Source organism: Manduca sexta, unplaced genomic scaffold, assembly GCF_014839805.1.
Source record: "Manduca sexta isolate Smith_Timp_Sample1 unplaced genomic scaffold, JHU_Msex_v1.0 HiC_scaffold_2571, whole genome shotgun sequence".
NCBI lineage: Eukaryota > Metazoa > Arthropoda > Insecta > Lepidoptera > Sphingidae > Manduca > Manduca sexta.
In genome coordinates, this window is record NW_023593549.1 from 1 (window position 1) to 17513 (window position 17513).

The following is a 17513-nucleotide window of genomic DNA, read 5'->3' on the forward strand; positions in this document are numbered from 1 at the left end:
GGGAGCTAATCCTATTGCTATACCATTTTAAAATGGAGACGTAAGAGGGTACAAGAATCTTAGTCGGAACCTCTACGTTGACTTCCCTAAAGCCATAACATATAAAAACACTACAATCATCGTTCGTACGTAGTTCTTCAGCTATTAATTGCAGTGTAGTCTTATCAGAAGACTGCGGGAAACAAATTGGTTCTGAATGGGCTATTCCACTCCAAAAACTATAGTTTCTTTTCAGTAAGGTTAACTGATTTCGAGGTACCTCTAATAAAGCTTTCATTATATGTGCCAGGCGTTGCGAGTGTATGTGAACCAGAAGGCCAAGAAATCAGTGACGGTGTACACGGGGACCCACGGGTCCGTTGCCCGACGAGAGGGGCTCCAACAAGCCGGTGTACCTAGCCAACGTGTCCAACAAAAATGCTGTACCAGTACCCCTCTACTTCTACAAGGTAAATGGTGCCTTCTGACTGCACGTTGTCAAGTCGGGAACTGTATTTTACACATTGTTTGTGTTTAAACTTTTTAATGTTTGTCCCACGTATAAAATATTTGTTAATTACAAAATACGCGGTATGTATAAGGCCTTGGATGTACTACAGATGGATCAGGAAGTCCTGTGTGTAGACACCTCTACTGTAATGTAGTGATTATAAATCTATCTCGTCTAAGAAAATACAAATTACTACGCTGTTGCGTAAGCTCTGTTACTCCTTTACCTATTATGTAATTCTTCTAATAAGCAGCAAATGTTCCTGCTATAAACCCACTCATAACAATAGAGTTGAAGTTAGCTAGGTCATAAATTGAGGTAAACCTTATAAGTTTTCCTGGTGTGTGTCTGAAAACTTTAATTTCATTTTAAAATTGAATTGGCTGCAGCAAATAAATACTTTGTATTTTCAAACTATATAATAATTTATCCACATTTTAGGTAGTGGTTGAACCCGGCAAGAAGACTGTTGCGTACGTCACCATCAACTCTGTCTTCTACACCTCCACTCAAATACAAACTCTTCGTTTCTGCACTGACTTGTGCGACGGCACACACTGGCTCACCTGGAAGGACAAGGGGATCGAAAGTTTCTGCTGTGACTACAACGACTTTAAGAGAGAAGTCGGCTACTCACCCATTTAAATACCCGAAAATCATAATATTATAAATATTGATATTTATACCAAGCAATAAAGTATGCCTTTTCTATAATATTCTTTATCAATAGTATTATTGTAATATTGACTAATTAAAATGACAATAACTTTGGTCTATAATTTTGTGTGACCTATAATTTTGGGAACTCTTGCTTTCTTTGTCGTAGTCGGGTGAAATACAGTAATGTGTCAAAATCATGATTTTCATGAGACGTGACGGCTTGTACCGTTTTGTGTGACAAAGAAATCCGGAATCTCAAACACCTGCCCTTATTCCTTTCAAGCAGCATGCCCTGATTTTCTGATGATAATTTCTATGGAACTGACGAATAAATAAACGGATAAATGACTGGTGAACTCATTTCAAAGACCTCAACAATCTTAGCAATCTGCCAATATTTTATTACAGTGATATTGTTCGTTTAATTTCTACTACCGTCAGCAAATATTTTGCAGGTGTCAATTTGGCAGTAGCAACAATTCCATTGCAACGTCAAAACAAAAAAAAAAATACACACCCCTTCACATACTCATGCATTTTTTATCAGAAGGGTAACTAATGTAAATACTTTTTGCTATATGTATTAAGTCCCATGATGTTATAGGAGCTACCTCCTATTTCATAAGTTTTTATTGAACTTGCACTGTTTGTCCGTATGTATGTTGGGGTAAAATCTTGAAACTGAATTTTAAAGCAGTTATCCTCAACCAAATAAGATGAAATTTTGCATACATATTTAGTTTGGATGAAAATGCATGGTTAGCTAAGTAACGTCATTCTTAATCTAATATGGCGGACTAGTTAATTCTACTGGCAGTAAGTCTCTCTTCTGTGGGACTCCGCCTAGGTAGGTACCACCGTTATGTCTATTTCTGTCGCCAAGCAGCAGTATGTAGTTGCTGTAGTGTTCCAATTTGAAAAACATTTTAGCCAGTGTAACTACTGGACATAATAAGACTGCGAGCGCAATGGAATACCAAAAATACTTTGTAACTAGATGGTGCTTCTACAGTTTATGGGCGGTCGTATCGTTTACTATCAGGCGAACAACAAGCTCACCTCGTCATTTAAAGCAATAAAAAAAACACCTTTAATACGGGTATATTATTATAGGATTTGCTGAGAAAAATATGAATGAATTGACATCAACCCTTTAAGGAGATGGTGTACTACTGCCCGGCTAAGCGGGAAGACGTAGCTGGGTTATGTCTTAACTAATATAAACCGATATTTTGGGCTGATTCCAGCGGTGGTGAAATAGATTTTTAATGGTGGAAAACAAGATGGTCGCCGTACCAATTTTATAAATCCTAACTTGGCATGGGTAAGGAATAGTTTGGTGGTGCTCAAACAATCTTTGTAGGTACCCATAAGGGTCAGCTGTTGGTCATAAAAATGATTCAACATGGCGGATTCAAGATGGTGGTCCAATCGGTATCATTTTTTTTTTATCTCCGGGTATTTAGAATCGCAGAATATGATTTAATTGTTCGGATCAAATATTGCAACTGAATATTAATAACTAAAAAATTATATAATCTAAGAAAGCTTTTATTTAAATACTCCAAGAATACAACTTTAAATTTAATCAAACACTATTGCTTTTCATCCAATCTACAAGCTGTTAACGGGGATATGTCATATTACCAGTCACTTGTATACCAGTAATTTGCTCCCGAGGGAAACATATTTTTTTTTTAATTCTTTTAACAAAAATAGTTTCCTGAAAAGATCAAATGAGATTTTTGAGTACACACATCTTGTTCTTTATTGTCCGCTTTAGTGACAAGACAATCCGCTGAAATCCCACGTATCCCGTGTTCCGCAAACAGGAAAAGTGGTAGATAAGTTGAATATATAAAGATCGTTTTATGTGTTCGTTGTTCATTCAAGTACCTACAGCGCGGCAGCAGCACCGACTGTCAGGATGGCGGTGCGACTTCTACTTCTCCTGGTCTCTGGTGGAGTTATCGATTATGTCATTGCAAGTGAGTATTAAATCCTACTATTCTATACAGGGTCATTTTGAAATTGCGTTACTGAATGAAACCGCCTACTGTCTTCACCTTTGCTGACATTGTGCCAAAATCATCTATAAATAACGAATATTTTCATAAAAATCCTGGTTTTAGTTTTCACATTTTTGGTCATTTTGTAGTTTAATGCGAATATGGTGTGCATTTCTGACTAAAAGTGTAATATTGCCGCTACGATGAATTCTCTTGGACTAGTAGTAGTGGCATTAGGATGCGTAAAGTTAAAAAAACTTTCTATTAATATTTTGTTGGAAACTTACACTTTGTTATTTTACATCTACGGCTCAAGTAACTTATTGGAAAGTATTATTTCCAAGTAAATATGTATGTGGTATATTTAGTAAGGCAATGTCAAATGAACCTATATATACTATCCTACTATACTTTACTCATATGAATATAATGTACTATATAAAAAGTATTTGAACAATTTTAATGGTTGGTTTCTGGGTGTGGGTGCGGACTCATATCGCGCCACGCAATCTTTGTTTTGTTTACATTATATTGTAATCTTGTGGATAATGAGTTGTTTAATTGTTTTTAATCTATAATTCTTATGATTTCTTATGATTTTTTTTAAATAATGTAAAATCACTACATAGTATAAAACAAAGTCGCTTTCTCTGTCCATATTTTCCTTTGTATGCTTAAATCTTTAAAAAAACGCAACGGATTTTGATGCGGTTTTTTTAGTAGATAGAGTGATTCAAGAGGAAGGTTTATATGTATAATAACATCCATTAAATAGTGGAGAAATACTGTTATTTTGTTATGTTATACCCGTGCGAAGCCAGAGCGGACGCTATGTTTTTATATACAACGTTCACAGTTTTTCTGTAGTGTATTTAGTATCAGCATTGCACCCGTGCGAAGCCGGGGCGGGTCGCTAGTATAATATAATATTTATTCCGTCTCTCAACCATACTGACCTACAGTTTTGATTTCACGGAGAATGCTAATACCATTACCACCTTTAGTGTGACCAGACATATTGAGGACACCAGTCTGACAGCGAATCAATAACCCGTAATTAAGTTGATAAATGCAATATTTATGACACCTACACGCAATTTTATAATCTACCCATTGTCAGATTAGATATGAAAATTGCACATTGTTAAGCTCTTCATGATCCAAGAAATGTAAAAATACTTAAGAAACTATGGTACAATCAACTCTATTGCACTTCATTTATTGTAATAATTAGCATTTCTAATTATCTATTCAAGTAAAATGTCAAAATCACAGTATTTTATGTGCATTAATTGCAGATACGAACATACTTATTATCAGCTATACTATCATATAAAGCTGAAGAGTTTATTTGTTTGTTTGAACGCGCTAATCTCAGGAATTACTGGTTCGATTTGAAAATTCTTTTAGTGTTGGATAGCCCATTTATCGAGGAAGGCTATAGGCTGTATAACATTACGCTATGACCATTAGAGCAGGGCATCAAGGAAACAAATATGTAAAAACTACGTTTGCTAGCTTTTGCTTGCGCATCCGCTCGTATTAATATTTAAAAGTAGCCTACAACACTCCGGGATAATGTAGCTTCGTATTGATGGATATTTTTAAAAATTGGTTTAGTAATTTGTGAGTGTAAGTATTTAAAAAATATTAATACTACCAGTTTAAAAGATTAGATGTAAGTAGGTAGTTATATATTATCTTTTGTTTACCGAAAGGTTATCATCTTTGATACACTGCGTGAAATCCAGAAAACGCATAACATTTGATTATATACGTATCCACTTACGTTTCATCCGCCTACATGGAATTATTTATTTTTACCGTCAACCAGGTGTGTGCAATAACTGTCCTGTTATTGACATTATAGCCAGCTTATTTATCATTATTTTACTAATAAACCAACGGCTTAGACAAGACAGTTTTAATAATTCGAAGCTCGTATGTGGAAATGAAACACCTTGATTTCCGACTTTGTTAATGACCCAACGCAATGTAATGAACAACTCCTCCTTCCAGATTGTGTCTTGGATCTCCAAAAAGACTTCGACACCAAAATCCTCCGCCAGTATTCTTAACAAACGACGCATACATGGCGCCAGACGTGAATGCTTGTGGTGTCATTTTGTCAGCGCAACAAAAAATTCTCATCGGCTGTCCAGGAGCGAAGAACGCTATCGTGTACACCAGTAACAATCAAAACATCCAGACAAACCTTCGAGCACTGGTAGGTTTACATTGTGTCTAGATTTCTTTGTCGCGCGAGGGTTAATAACTCTGACCTTTAATAAACTGGATACACTGGTCACTGAACTGCGGGATCGATGCTCGCGCAGCATGAGACGCCCACACTAGAATGTAGATGCGCGAAAACACGTTTGCATTCTTGACATTGTAAAATGCAGCCTGGATTTATATTTACGCCTTATGACGGAGATTTAGTATAATTACTTACATGAAATGCCAGCGATTTTTGGCTGAACTGTTTTTAACACAATTTGATAAGGTAATCGTGTAAAATACGTCTGTGTGACCTGTGTTGCGACCCCACATAGAACTGGTATACATACAGGGCATGACGATGAGACACAGGTTTAGGGATGTGGATCGTCTTACTAAATCTTGTACAGAATCTCGTGATATCCGTTTAAATTCTTTTCTTAAAAATATCCTCAAATCAGATATTATTATCGGGCATTAAAAAAAGGAAAATCAATATTTATAACTCCTCCCTATCTTTCTATTTGATGAAATTTGTTGCGAGTTAATGACAGATTAGTGTTCCCCAAGACTCGGCGAGTTAGTAGTATGTGTGAGGGCGGAATAGTCTCTATTACTTTCGATCTCATAGAGTTTAATATACTTTTTGTTTTATTCTGCAGGAAGCGACTTGCGACAGCGGTAGCAACTTTAAATCTTCTGACAATACTTTAAAGCAATTCGCTCTGAAAGAGATATCATGCAAAGAACAACCTGAAGTAACGATAACAAAACAACAAAATGTGGCAGAAATAATCTATACCAGAATTACGGGTAAGTGGCTTTTTTAGTAATGGCCACTGAATTATAAACTTTATTGATGAGACCACGTCAGAGGAGTTCGTAAACTTTACCCGTCCTGGATACTGGGGCCTTGCTCAGATTAATTGGTTATGAACGGAGCAACTGCCTAAGGCTTCGCGCTTGCAGGATACAAAAAATAAAAGACTCTCTTTCGGTAATAGGATAAAAATCCTCGCATTAGTTAGGGCCATCATTGCAGTCTTATAGGACGGTATGATTTTGGCGATGGCAGGGCGTAACAATTCTTTGGTATCAGGTGTAGTCCTGGGCGAAGCTTAAGTCATGTTGAAAGGAAGAGCTGTTTTATAAACTAAAGAAATACTTCTGGGTTCAATGCTGATGGTCTAAAAGATTATTAATAGTAGTAGGTTCCACGAAATTCTGGAGTGGGAATGGATCACTCTCCGTTGTAAAAAATGCTTGCATCACATTTGTATCAATTAAGAAGTATATGTGGCAAATTGAAGCTCTGTAGTATACAATTGAAATAAGCTAAAATGGTGATAATAATTTGTATTACAGTGGAGGATACAACGTCGGGAATAAGTTCTACCCGTTGTACGAAGCCTGTTTCGATGAAAACATCTTTACTACCTACTTCGTAAAGCACTATATCCATCCTTACTCTTGCGAGACGCAACAGACGGACAAGTCACCAGGTTTTCAGGGTAAGTTCGAATTTTCAAACCCCACTCCTGTGACAGATATTTTTCTCGCATAAGCTCATACCGAGCGTGATCAACTCAAAAGACGTATTACTTTTTACCTCGATTTTATATATTTTTTTTTGACTGCCTCGGTGGCGTAGTTGTATTGCATGTCCGGTACAATAGTGCTCTGAGGTCCTGGGTTCGAATCCCGGGTCGGGCAAAGTGATATTTGGGTTTTTCTACTCCAGTATCAGCCCGGAGTTTGGAATTTGTGCCCGATATGGCGATAGGCTCGCCCCCTATCACATCATGGGACGGAACATACTTGGCGAAAAGTGGGTGCCCTAGTTGCGCCTCTGCATACCCCTTCGGGGATACATGCGTGATGTTATGTATGTACTTTTTACCTATTCGTAATGATATGTTTGCACTCGTCCAGATAGCGATCATAGTACAAGGTGTAAAACCCGACATATTGGCACACGCGGGTGTATCGTGTTGTGATAATCTCTCGTCAGTCTATAGATCGATCTCTAGATCACTGATTCTCAAAGTTGTCCAGGAGAGACTCGACGGGAGTCTACGCTAGCTTGACCAAAAAATGGGTGTTCATAATTCGTAAGCGGGAGTTTACAAAATTTTATGTAGTTCTAATAGTAAAGAACTAAAAGTTGGCTTAACGTTAGTTATAAATATAAGCACATAATATTTTATAAAGCTGAGCGACTGTTTCGTTAGAAAACTTATATATATTACATTTACAATTTTGTTTGGATTTACAGTGAATGGCATGTTCAAAGGAGTTTCAATGACTAAGCTGTACACAGGGGCCGAACAGACTAAGAGGTTTGCACAAATATTCGGCCCCAAACAGGGAGACGTGTACACTAAGAATAACGTGCGTATCGCTTTTAAGTGGTTTTAGACATATAATATATGAAAAGATTTACGGACAATTTAATTTAAAAAACGTTTTAGATCTTTCTGAGAATTTTAAACTATCGAAATATTCTTAGTTAAAATGCCTATTTAACACTTTTGGTTGCAAATTAGTTAGAAGTAAATGCACGGAGTCATCAATTTTAGTAGCATTTTTTATTGTGAAATTAATGAGATAATATGCACATTATAAAAAAAATAAACTACCAAAATCAAGATAGTATATTGTAAAATATGTACGCGCAGCACAGCGCTGTTCTGAGGTCCTGGGTTCGAATCCCGGGTCAGGAAAAGGAATATTTGGGTCTTTCTGCTCAGAATCAGTCCGGAATCTGGAATTTGTGCCCGATATGGCGATAGGCTTGCCCATCACATCACATCATGGGGCTGAACACGTTTGGAGCAAATTGGCCCTGGTTGCGCCTCTGCATACCCTTTCAGGAATAATGATGATGTGTCACGATGACATTATCTTATGAGCCATGCGCGATGTTCTGCGGCCAACAGGTAGCTAGCTCGACGAAACATGTGGCCAAATATTAAAAATAAAAAAAAATTGCAGGTGCTACATAAAGGGCACCTGGCGAGTCGCGCGGACTTCACCCTGGCCGCGGAGCTGCGGGCCTCGTACCAGTACATCAACGCGGCTCCCCAGTGGGACAAGGTCAACGCGCCACGCTGGTCCAATTTGGAACGAGTAAGTACCTCACAGCCAACCAGGTCTTGTAGCTGCTCGCGGGAGCTAATCCTGATAGTTCACTGTAGATGCTGTATCTTCAAGAAGCCAAACTTCATTTAAAGAAATATAAGGTCGAAATATGCTACCGTAAACTTAATTTCATTCCCTTAGGTCGCTGCCGATCCTAAGGGAAAGAAATAAAGTTTACGGTAGTATTAGAGTTATTTGAGCTTCAAGATAATTTCTTAACAATTTAACATTCAAAGAGAAGCAAGCTGTCATTACACCATCCACTCCGGTTTTTCGTCCGACGTTAATGAGTCGGTTCATCCATGTGGTAGATAAATGCATCTTTCTACGTGGCACTATAGTTTTAAAATAATATCGTCAGTTAACAACACATTATAAGTCGGAACCTCTACGCTGACGTTTCTAAAGCCGTACAAATTTAATACATGAAATAATTGCAGTGTAGTCAGTCCCTTCTAAAAGACTGCGCGAAATAAATTGGCTTTCCGACATCTCATCTAAACTTCTCAGTAAGTCTTATTGGATGGGATGCAGCTCTAACAAAATCCATGATTTGTCGCAGGCGCTCCGAGTGTACGTGAACCAGAAGGCGAAAACAACAGTGACGGTGTACACAGGGACTCATGGGGTCCTCATGCTGCCCGACGAGAGGGGCTCCAACAAGCCGGTGTACCTAGCCACTGTGTCCAGAAGCAATGCAGTTCCAGTGCCCCTGTACTTCTACAAGGTAAATAGTGTCTATTGACTGTACGTTGTCAAGTTAGGAAGTGCACTTAATACATTGATTATGTTGTTTTTTTTTTTTGTTTTCGCGGAGAAAGTGCCTTATTACTACCGCCCAGCCTTCGTGGGGGGCGACTGCGCGGTTATGCTGGGGTAACCGTGCCTTACGGCCCGGCGTTGAGCCGCCCGGATTTGATGGTGACCTTCGGGCGACCGCCGGGCCGAGTCCCTAACCCTATATACAACTTAACCTATGCACGGCCTACCAGCTAAAACTCCGCGGTGACCCTCTTCGGCGCATTAGGGACGGCTGCGGGCTTCCTCTGACGTTGAAGTGTCTAGTCTGCGACCGCAGCCGCCCCTGCGCGGTGCCGCCTTGCGGCCCGTCTCCCTATAAGGGGGGGGGGCCTCAGAAGCCCCGCGCACCGAAGGACGCCCTCGGCGTCTACGGCAGCGTGAGGCCAACTACACACTGCCGTCCATCCCGGGGTCAACCGACAAATGTGCAAAATGCACAGAAATGCACTAGGGCGGACAGCCCCCTGCTGCCCGCCGACGACCCCCTTCGTGGCCCCTATTAGTCGCCTCTTACGACAGGCCGGGGATACCGTGGTGGAATTCTCCAAACGCCCCCATTCCACAGGGCGGACATTGTTTATGTTCATTTTGTAATTATTTGTCCCTTTAAAAAATCTTTCTTTCTTTATAAAATACGCCGTGTCTAGGCCCTTAGCCTACTCCTGATGGATCAGGAGGTCCTGTATACAGGTACTCTCTAATTTAGTATAGAGATTCCAAATCTATCTCGTCTAAGAAAAACCAAATTCCTGCATCGTTGCGTAGGCTCCACCACTCTATTAGTAATTTTCTTAATCTTCAATTAAACTAGCAAGTGTTTATGGGATAAATTCCAGTTTACTCTTACCAATAGCGTTGAAGTTATCTTGGTAATGAATTGAAGTAATCCTTATAAGTCCAAATACTTTGTATTTTAAAACTAGAAAATTATTATTCCACATTTTAGGTGGTGGTTGAATCCGGCAAGAGGACTGTTGCGTACGTCACCATCAACTCTGTCTTCTACACCCCCACTCAAATACAAACTCTTCGTTTCTGCACTGACTTGTGCGACGGCACACACTGGCTCACATGGAAGGACAAGGGGATCGAAAGCTTCTGCTGTGACTACAACGACTTCAAAAGAGAAGTCGGCTATTTACCGATATAAGTACTTTAAGTACTCGATAAAATTTATATATACTGTATTCCTTTTTTCTATAAGTGAGATTAAATTTTACAAGGAGATCAAAAGTTAAGTATGAGTGATGTATCATTATAATAGAAACTGATTATAACATGACAAACATTTTTCATACTCACGTTTTATTATCAAACATTGTATGACAGCCCTATACAGGAAGAATTTGTGAATGGGATAACAGCTTAGCCGTAGGGGCTTGGAGAGTTGGGAGGGAAGTGTGGGTGAAGTATAGTAACCCTCTTAGGATGGACAGAGGAGAGATGGAGGTTAAATGTTCGCGGGGTCCTTATAGGCCTCAATGAGAGAGACTGTGGACCGCGACAAATGTCCCCCTGTACATAGGCGGGCATTAGATGTGGAGACCGACAGGAATTTCCGCAGGGGAAACCTTCTCCTGTTGGTCGGATCAAAATACGCCGAGACGCCAAAATCATCTAAACTTTTTATGGGAGAAGTAACAGCTTATAGCTTTTCGTAAGGCAAAGATATTCATAATCTCAAATACCCTCATCCACCCGTATTCCTATCAAGCAGCCTGTCCATGATTTTCTGATGATGATTCCTATGAAATTCACAGATTACTAAACTAATTTAGTTAAATAAACAATCAACAATTAAGAAATCGTCGAACAAAAAATAATATATACTGGTTACCAATTTTGGACTCATTCGTTAATGTATTTATCTAGCTAGAAAAAGAAATTCACGTCAAATTAATAACCTCCATTTTTGAAGTCAGAAATACAAAATTTAAACTTACAATAAGAAAAATCTTATCACTTTATTCAATACAGCATAAATTACACGATCATCTATACAATACTATACAATCATGATGTTGGAGTACTTACACATGAGTTTACAATTTCTTACAATAATTGCCGTGTCTGATCTTGTAAGTACCCGGAGGACATGTGCAATCACAGCGCTGTATTCTGGGGATGTCAGTTAATCGAGCAATGCGATCATCAACGCCTTCATCAGAGCTCTTCGGCGAGCAAGCCTCCTCCACGTCAGGCACCACGGCCTTCACCAAGTGCTCGTGTCGAAGCAGGTGGGTGAAGGTGGCCCAGGTGTAGATGTTGCACCCGTGCTCCTCTGCGGTGTTGGAAGTGGAGACGATGCCGCGGAGGAAGAACCGATCGACACCGTCTATCTTAGAGGAGAACATGAGACCTCCGCCGCTGTCGCCGCGACACACCGCCGTGCCTGCAGGTATTGATTGACAATGAATCTAGACAATGGCGCTTTGTCTACTCATAACAAACCAGCCTCCAACTATGATAATAATGATGGTCCTAATTACTGAATTACTGGAGGTTATTGAGAAATTTAGTCGACATTTTCCACTATTGTTTCTGGATATAGTATATCTAGTGTACGGTATTCAAAGTAATGGGGTCACACCATAGATATCGTCTACAGGATGAATGGTCCGGCTCCACCGAAGACCATTGTCTTTAGGAAAATCTATACTATTATATAAAGCTGAAGAGTTTGTTTGTTTGTTTGAACGCGCTAATCTCAGAAACTACCGGTTCAAAATGAAAAAATATTTTTGTGTTGGATAGCCCTTTGTTTGTGGAGTGCTATAGGCTATATATCATCACGCTATACCCAATAGGAGCGGAGCAGTAATGGCTAATCTCAAGAACTACCGGTTTAAACTGAAAAATTGTTTTTGTGTTGGATAGCCCTTTGTTTGTGGAGTGCTATAGGCTATATATCATCACGCTATGACCAATAGGAGCGGGGCAGTAATGAAACATGTTGCAAAACGCGGAAAATGTATTAGTTTTGAGAGCTTCCGTTGCGTGCGCTGCGTAAATGGTTAAAGTTATGCAACAATGATGTATGACGGGATTGTTCCTCTTAAAAAGTTCTACAAAAATATACTATAAATGAAAGTCCCCCGTTGCATCTGTCTGCCTGAACGTGTTAAACTCAAAAACTACCCAACGTATTAAGATGAAATTTGGTATGGAGACAGTTTGAGACCCTGGGAAGAACATAGGCTCCCAGCAAAATATATAGCGTGACTTTTATAACGGAAAACTTTAGTCTAACTATCGTGTTTAATTTGCTGTGCTTAAAACACTTTTAGATTCAACATGTTGAGTTTTCCTAACTTGGGCTTAAATTCTAACAAAACGTTATAATATTAATTTATTTCAATAGTAGTGTAAGTCCACTGGAAAACTTATTAATAAACAAAATGAAAAGCAAACTACTGCTGCTGTGTAAATAATGCCAGAAACATAAAGTCAGAAGATTCCTGTATAGCAGTAGAAACTGTAGTGGGAGATGTAATAGACCTTATTAGAAATGACATAGATACCGTTATTGTATCCGGCGCAGATCTTGTCTCCTGTGATGTAACTTCTGAAGGCCACTGGGCTTTCGTCGATGCATTTGTCGATGGTGACACTCGGCAGTATGGCGGCTCGCAGCACTTGGGACGGCCGCGCGTCCTCCCCGGTCAGACCCCAGCCTGCCACCTACATGGACGTGGTAACATATCTCTTTTAAAATTAAAATATTTTTCGGATTTTCGAAGACTGCAGCCTTCGTGGCTACGGAGCGTACTGAGGTGTTGATCAACCGCAAAGTCAAAGTTACAATATCTACCTACATAATGATTTCTTATGTTTACGCGAATGTTAGACATTGAAATAAAAACTAAAAACTATTTAAACGGATTTTATCGCGGTTTTTTATATTATTATTTTCTCCCGACGTTTCGAAGACTTTGCAGCCTTCATGGTCACGGGGGGGACTGAGGTGTTGTTCATCCGTAAAGTCAAAGTTACAATATCTACCTACATTTTACAATTATACAAAAATTTTAATTTTTTTGCTGTTGGTGGTCCGATCTACGCAGAATGAGCTCACAGTGTCTTGAAGTCTGGCAACTGGTCTTTTGGGTTCCGATTTAATTAAATGTAGAACTTGATCCCAGGCTCATGCAAGCTTTCAATCATCTACCCTATTGAAATTTTGATGTATTTTAATTTATATATCTATATATCTTTATAATAGGGTTGGTGACGACCCTTTTAAATAAATTTATCAAAAATGTATTTTATACAACATCTTTCGGAAAAGAATTTAAAAACTCCACGCAATAATAGTTAAGTTATAAAGCTTTGAAAATCTGCTTGGTAGATGTTACCATTATTGCGTAAACTGTTGTGTACAGTTTGAAGGTCATGGTAATCAGCTAAATTACTGAACATTAAGAGATTTAACCTCTTCTTCAGTTAATTACAGGGTCATGTTGAAATTGCATAAGTAAATTATACTACATGTTTAAAATCTTGAAAAAAACTTTACAATACTCGAACATCGGTCTATCGGCATATCGGGCACCAATTAGGTACTTCGAGCTAATATTAAGTAGGAAAACCCATTATCACTTTGGCTGACCCGCGGATCGAACAGGAGACCTCAGCAGTGCTGTACCATAATACAACTGCGCCACCAGGCAGTCAACGTTTTAAGATTTCTAGATTTTAGCATCACTCCACTATGATTTATTAGCTGGTGTTATATTTGTATCCGTCTGGATAGCGTTTGTTTACAAGGTATAAAACCCACCAGAGGCGTCACATAAATGCGTCGCTTTCCGCGATCAAATAATATACAATATTTTTTCTAATATTTTGTTTTTTTTACTAATGGTATATCCCATTGAAGTTACCATTGTTAATTACGTCGAGAAAATTTTATCTTTTGTTCCATTATTGCCCGATTATAAACTGTTTTATGTGTAATAAATAAAATAAAATTGTATGGATTGGTAAAAGATTAGTCTATCTAAGCCCCTCCATTTACCAAAAGCAGTAGAGCCCGTTTCCAAATATATAAAAAAATTATCAATCAAGACGCTGACCTTTCCAGTGTTCCCATCCCACAGCTGCTCTTCATCCAAACGCTCGTCGAAGCTGACGCAGGCCGGCTTCACAAACTCGCTGTTGTGGAACTCCTTCTCTACTATGACAAGGGCGATGTCATCTTGGAAGTTGGCAACGTTGCCTTGGTATCGGGGTGGTATTATAATTTCTTTCACCTGTACACACATTAGCAGGTTCTTTTTAAATATTTCCCTGATGACAACGTCGGGGGAATCCTGCAAATGCTAGATTCCACTGGCTTAATGACAACATGGTTACATGAAAAGAAGAAGGGATCAGTACGGGATTTGATATGGGAAAGGGAATTACTAGATATTTGAAGTTTGCCACTGAAAAGGGTAGTAGTAATTCGAAACGGTCGTTCGTGATTTAAATTTACCCTAATATTATAATTAATAACAGTATCTTATTTAGAATTGGTTAAAAAAACCTAAAAAGAGTTTCTCTATCTCAGTTTCATTTACAAAACTATAAAACTATATTTACTAAACTACGATTATCGCCAGACAGGAAAAATAAAACTATTCTCTCTTTCCTCTGACTTATGATCTAAGACATGAGGTCAACTGCTATCTGTAAACGTTGCGGAATTGGAAATTACGTTTTTATATTCGCGATTAATCTCAAGGGCATCAATTGGGAAAAACCCTAACTTTAGGTGGCGGTTGGATATATCTTATATCCGCTCGGATAGCGACCATCGTAAACAAGGTGTTAAAACCCGCCGTAGTAGTTCAAGTGTGTCACGTTCCGGGATCAGCTTTTGTATATCCGGATCCAACATGCCTGCATAATTGTGTCGACTGTCGAGGGATAATCATCTCTCGTCAATCAACATTCTATAGGACCCCCACAACTTACCATCAGATGCAGTGGGGCCACTATACCGTGATTAGAATAAAAACTTTACTTTATCAGCTCTCAGGGTAAAACGTAGCCTACCATACTCAGAAACAGTTTAGCCTCTTTTGAGGAATTGCAGAATCGGACCAAGTCACAAAGTATAGCACATTCAAAAACTTAAAATTGTATTATCCGTAAAGTACTTGAAAAAAAAACTGTCATTTCCCACTCGCTCTCCCTCTATTAATGATACTTAGTAACTAATAAAAAGGACTCACTCCAACAGTGACCTCGAGTAAAAGCAAGGACACACAAAAACTCACGTCTGATTTCTGAGCTCCGGTGTCGTGGGCATCGTTCCAGGGTCTGTATATTTTGCCGACGGCCACTGCGTAGTTGGCTACGGATGGTTTCTGCCTACTTTCAGAGAAGCAGTGAGCAGCTGGAAGAGAAATTTGAAGATTTTACTGGTAAACCATTGATTGTTGTGTTTGTAGCTTCATAATAGACAAAAAACACACAGGAACTGTTTGCCAGGACCAGGGAAAAAACAGATATACATACGAGTATAAATAAAGATAAGTAGATGTCGTTCTGGGTCAGCTATTTTTAAAGATAAAATCAGACACCCAAATATTATTTTAATAGTAATACAAACAAAGACTTAATTCGATAACACAAAAAATATAACATAGAGTTCCGACCCAAGGAATCCTAAATAAATATCTGTTTACGTATCAATTATAATTAATGAAATAAAAAACCGTTATTTACAAAAAAACTGGGAAGAGATTTATTTTAATTTGAATGAGGTTTCTTTACATCTTTTTCACCTTGCCATAGTGGGGCCCTATATATGTTGGAGCTCTTTAGGGCAGTGCAAACTTTGGGCGCCTGCTTAGTTTAATGTAAGTATGGGCCAAGAGGAGCCCCAAAGCTCGGGGGCCCCGTATCACTGATACGGCTGATACAGCTACACCCCTCACCTTTTTACTACTAAAAATACGATACGTTTTGTATTTGAGTAGTTTTTTTTTTTAAGTTAGAACGACGTCTTGACCGCCTTCTCTACTGACCTGACACAACCACATTTTTTGCGATAAGTGTGCCGCCACAGATTTGCATGTATGGCGTGGTGCTCTTCGTATATATCCCTGCGTGCCACGGAGACATCCGCATCTCTTCCTTGAAGCCCCCGCTTACAAAATGATCCAGCCTATCTGTCTCGCCTTTTCCCACCTCTCCCGCCTCTCCTGCCAGCGAAGACCGTCGTAGCTGGAATATAATTTTACTAGTGATAGGTCTCTCATTTGTCTGAATGAAGGTACCACCGCAATGCCTATTTCTGCCGCCAAGCAGCAGTGTGTAGGTGATGTTGTGTTCCGGTTTGAAGGACATTGTAGCCATAACTACTGGACATAATGAGACTTAACATCCCATGTCTCAGGATGACGAGTGCAGCGGAATACCTAACAACGCTTTGTAATTTCAAGGTGTAGGATGTTTCTACTGTTTATAGGCAGTCGTATCGCTTACCATCAGGCGGACATCAGACTTATTCGAATGAATTTAATTTTTTTTGTTTAAAATATACCAATGCTTCCCCATTTCTGTTTAAAGTTAACTTGCACTATGGTTATTAAATAATTATAGCAAATTGTTAGTAAATCGAACCTACCTTTAGTCAAGGAATCTACCGCATTGTTAAAAACATAAATTACACTCACCAAAACACACACACAGTATGTATTGCACAAACATCTTCGATAATACTGCACGAGCTCAAATTAGCGAGAATGTTACAAGGGTACAACCCGAGAGCACCTCGTATAAACACTGGACGCGCGTGTTTATCTTCAATGACCGTCCATTGTATTTGATATTTATATACGAAGTATGTTTGTATTTATGTTTTTTTCTATGTATTTTTATTCTCAGATTCTAAGTGAAGTAGGGTCGAGATAGAGTCGATTGCCGAGATCATTATCCCTCGACAGTCAACACAAATATGACGGCCTATTTGTACTCACATATACAGAGGTTGAATTTGGAACACGACATAATTATATATACCACTAAGGCAGATAAAAATAATGAATAATATTTTGAAAAAAAACAGCATCAATATTGGTTTGAATATGAAACAGAAATCCCTATTTTAAATATGATTATGATCAATAATGGTAGTTAACTCGCTAGCCATCTCTCTCGCATCTTCACTCCATAATGTGTTAACGTCACGGTTCAAGTAC

The 17513-nt window shown here is 38.8% G+C and overlaps 1 protein-coding gene and 1 pseudogene across 1 annotated transcript; one reads left to right on the forward strand and one right to left on the reverse strand.

Moving 5' to 3' along the window:
* Nucleotides 1-3055: 3055 nt before the first annotated feature.
* On the forward strand, nucleotides 3056-10616 carry LOC115450171. The gene is made up of 8 exons (XM_030178158.2): nucleotides 3056-3138; nucleotides 5179-5386; nucleotides 6042-6192; nucleotides 6745-6890; nucleotides 7655-7770; nucleotides 8374-8508; nucleotides 9083-9247; nucleotides 10268-10616. The coding sequence occupies exons 5-8, from the start codon at nucleotides 7663-7665 to the stop codon at nucleotides 10469-10471; spliced, it is 612 nt and encodes a 203-aa protein (XP_030034018.2). The 5' UTR covers nucleotides 3056-3138; nucleotides 5179-5386; nucleotides 6042-6192; nucleotides 6745-6890; nucleotides 7655-7662; the 3' UTR covers nucleotides 10472-10616.
* Nucleotides 10617-11253: 637 nt separating this feature from the next.
* Nucleotides 11254-17132, reverse strand: LOC119188563 (annotated as a pseudogene).
* Between the last annotated feature and the right edge of the window lie 381 nt (nucleotides 17133-17513).

What these genes read in the sequence shown, in the direction of transcription:
- LOC115450171 (XM_030178158.2), top strand. Translation starts at nt 7,663, where the DNA reads ATGTTCAAAGGAGTTTCAATGACTAAGCTGTACACAGGGGCCGAACAG. An exon ending in GCTGGTCCAATTTGGAACGA is followed by an intron (nt 8,509 to 9,082) that starts GTAAGTACCTCA and finishes GATTTGTCGCAG; the next exon opens with GCGCTCCGAGTGTACGTGAA. An exon ending in TGCCCCTGTACTTCTACAAG is followed by an intron (nt 9,248 to 10,267) that starts GTAAATAGTGTC and finishes TCCACATTTTAG; the next exon opens with GTGGTGGTTGAATCCGGCAA.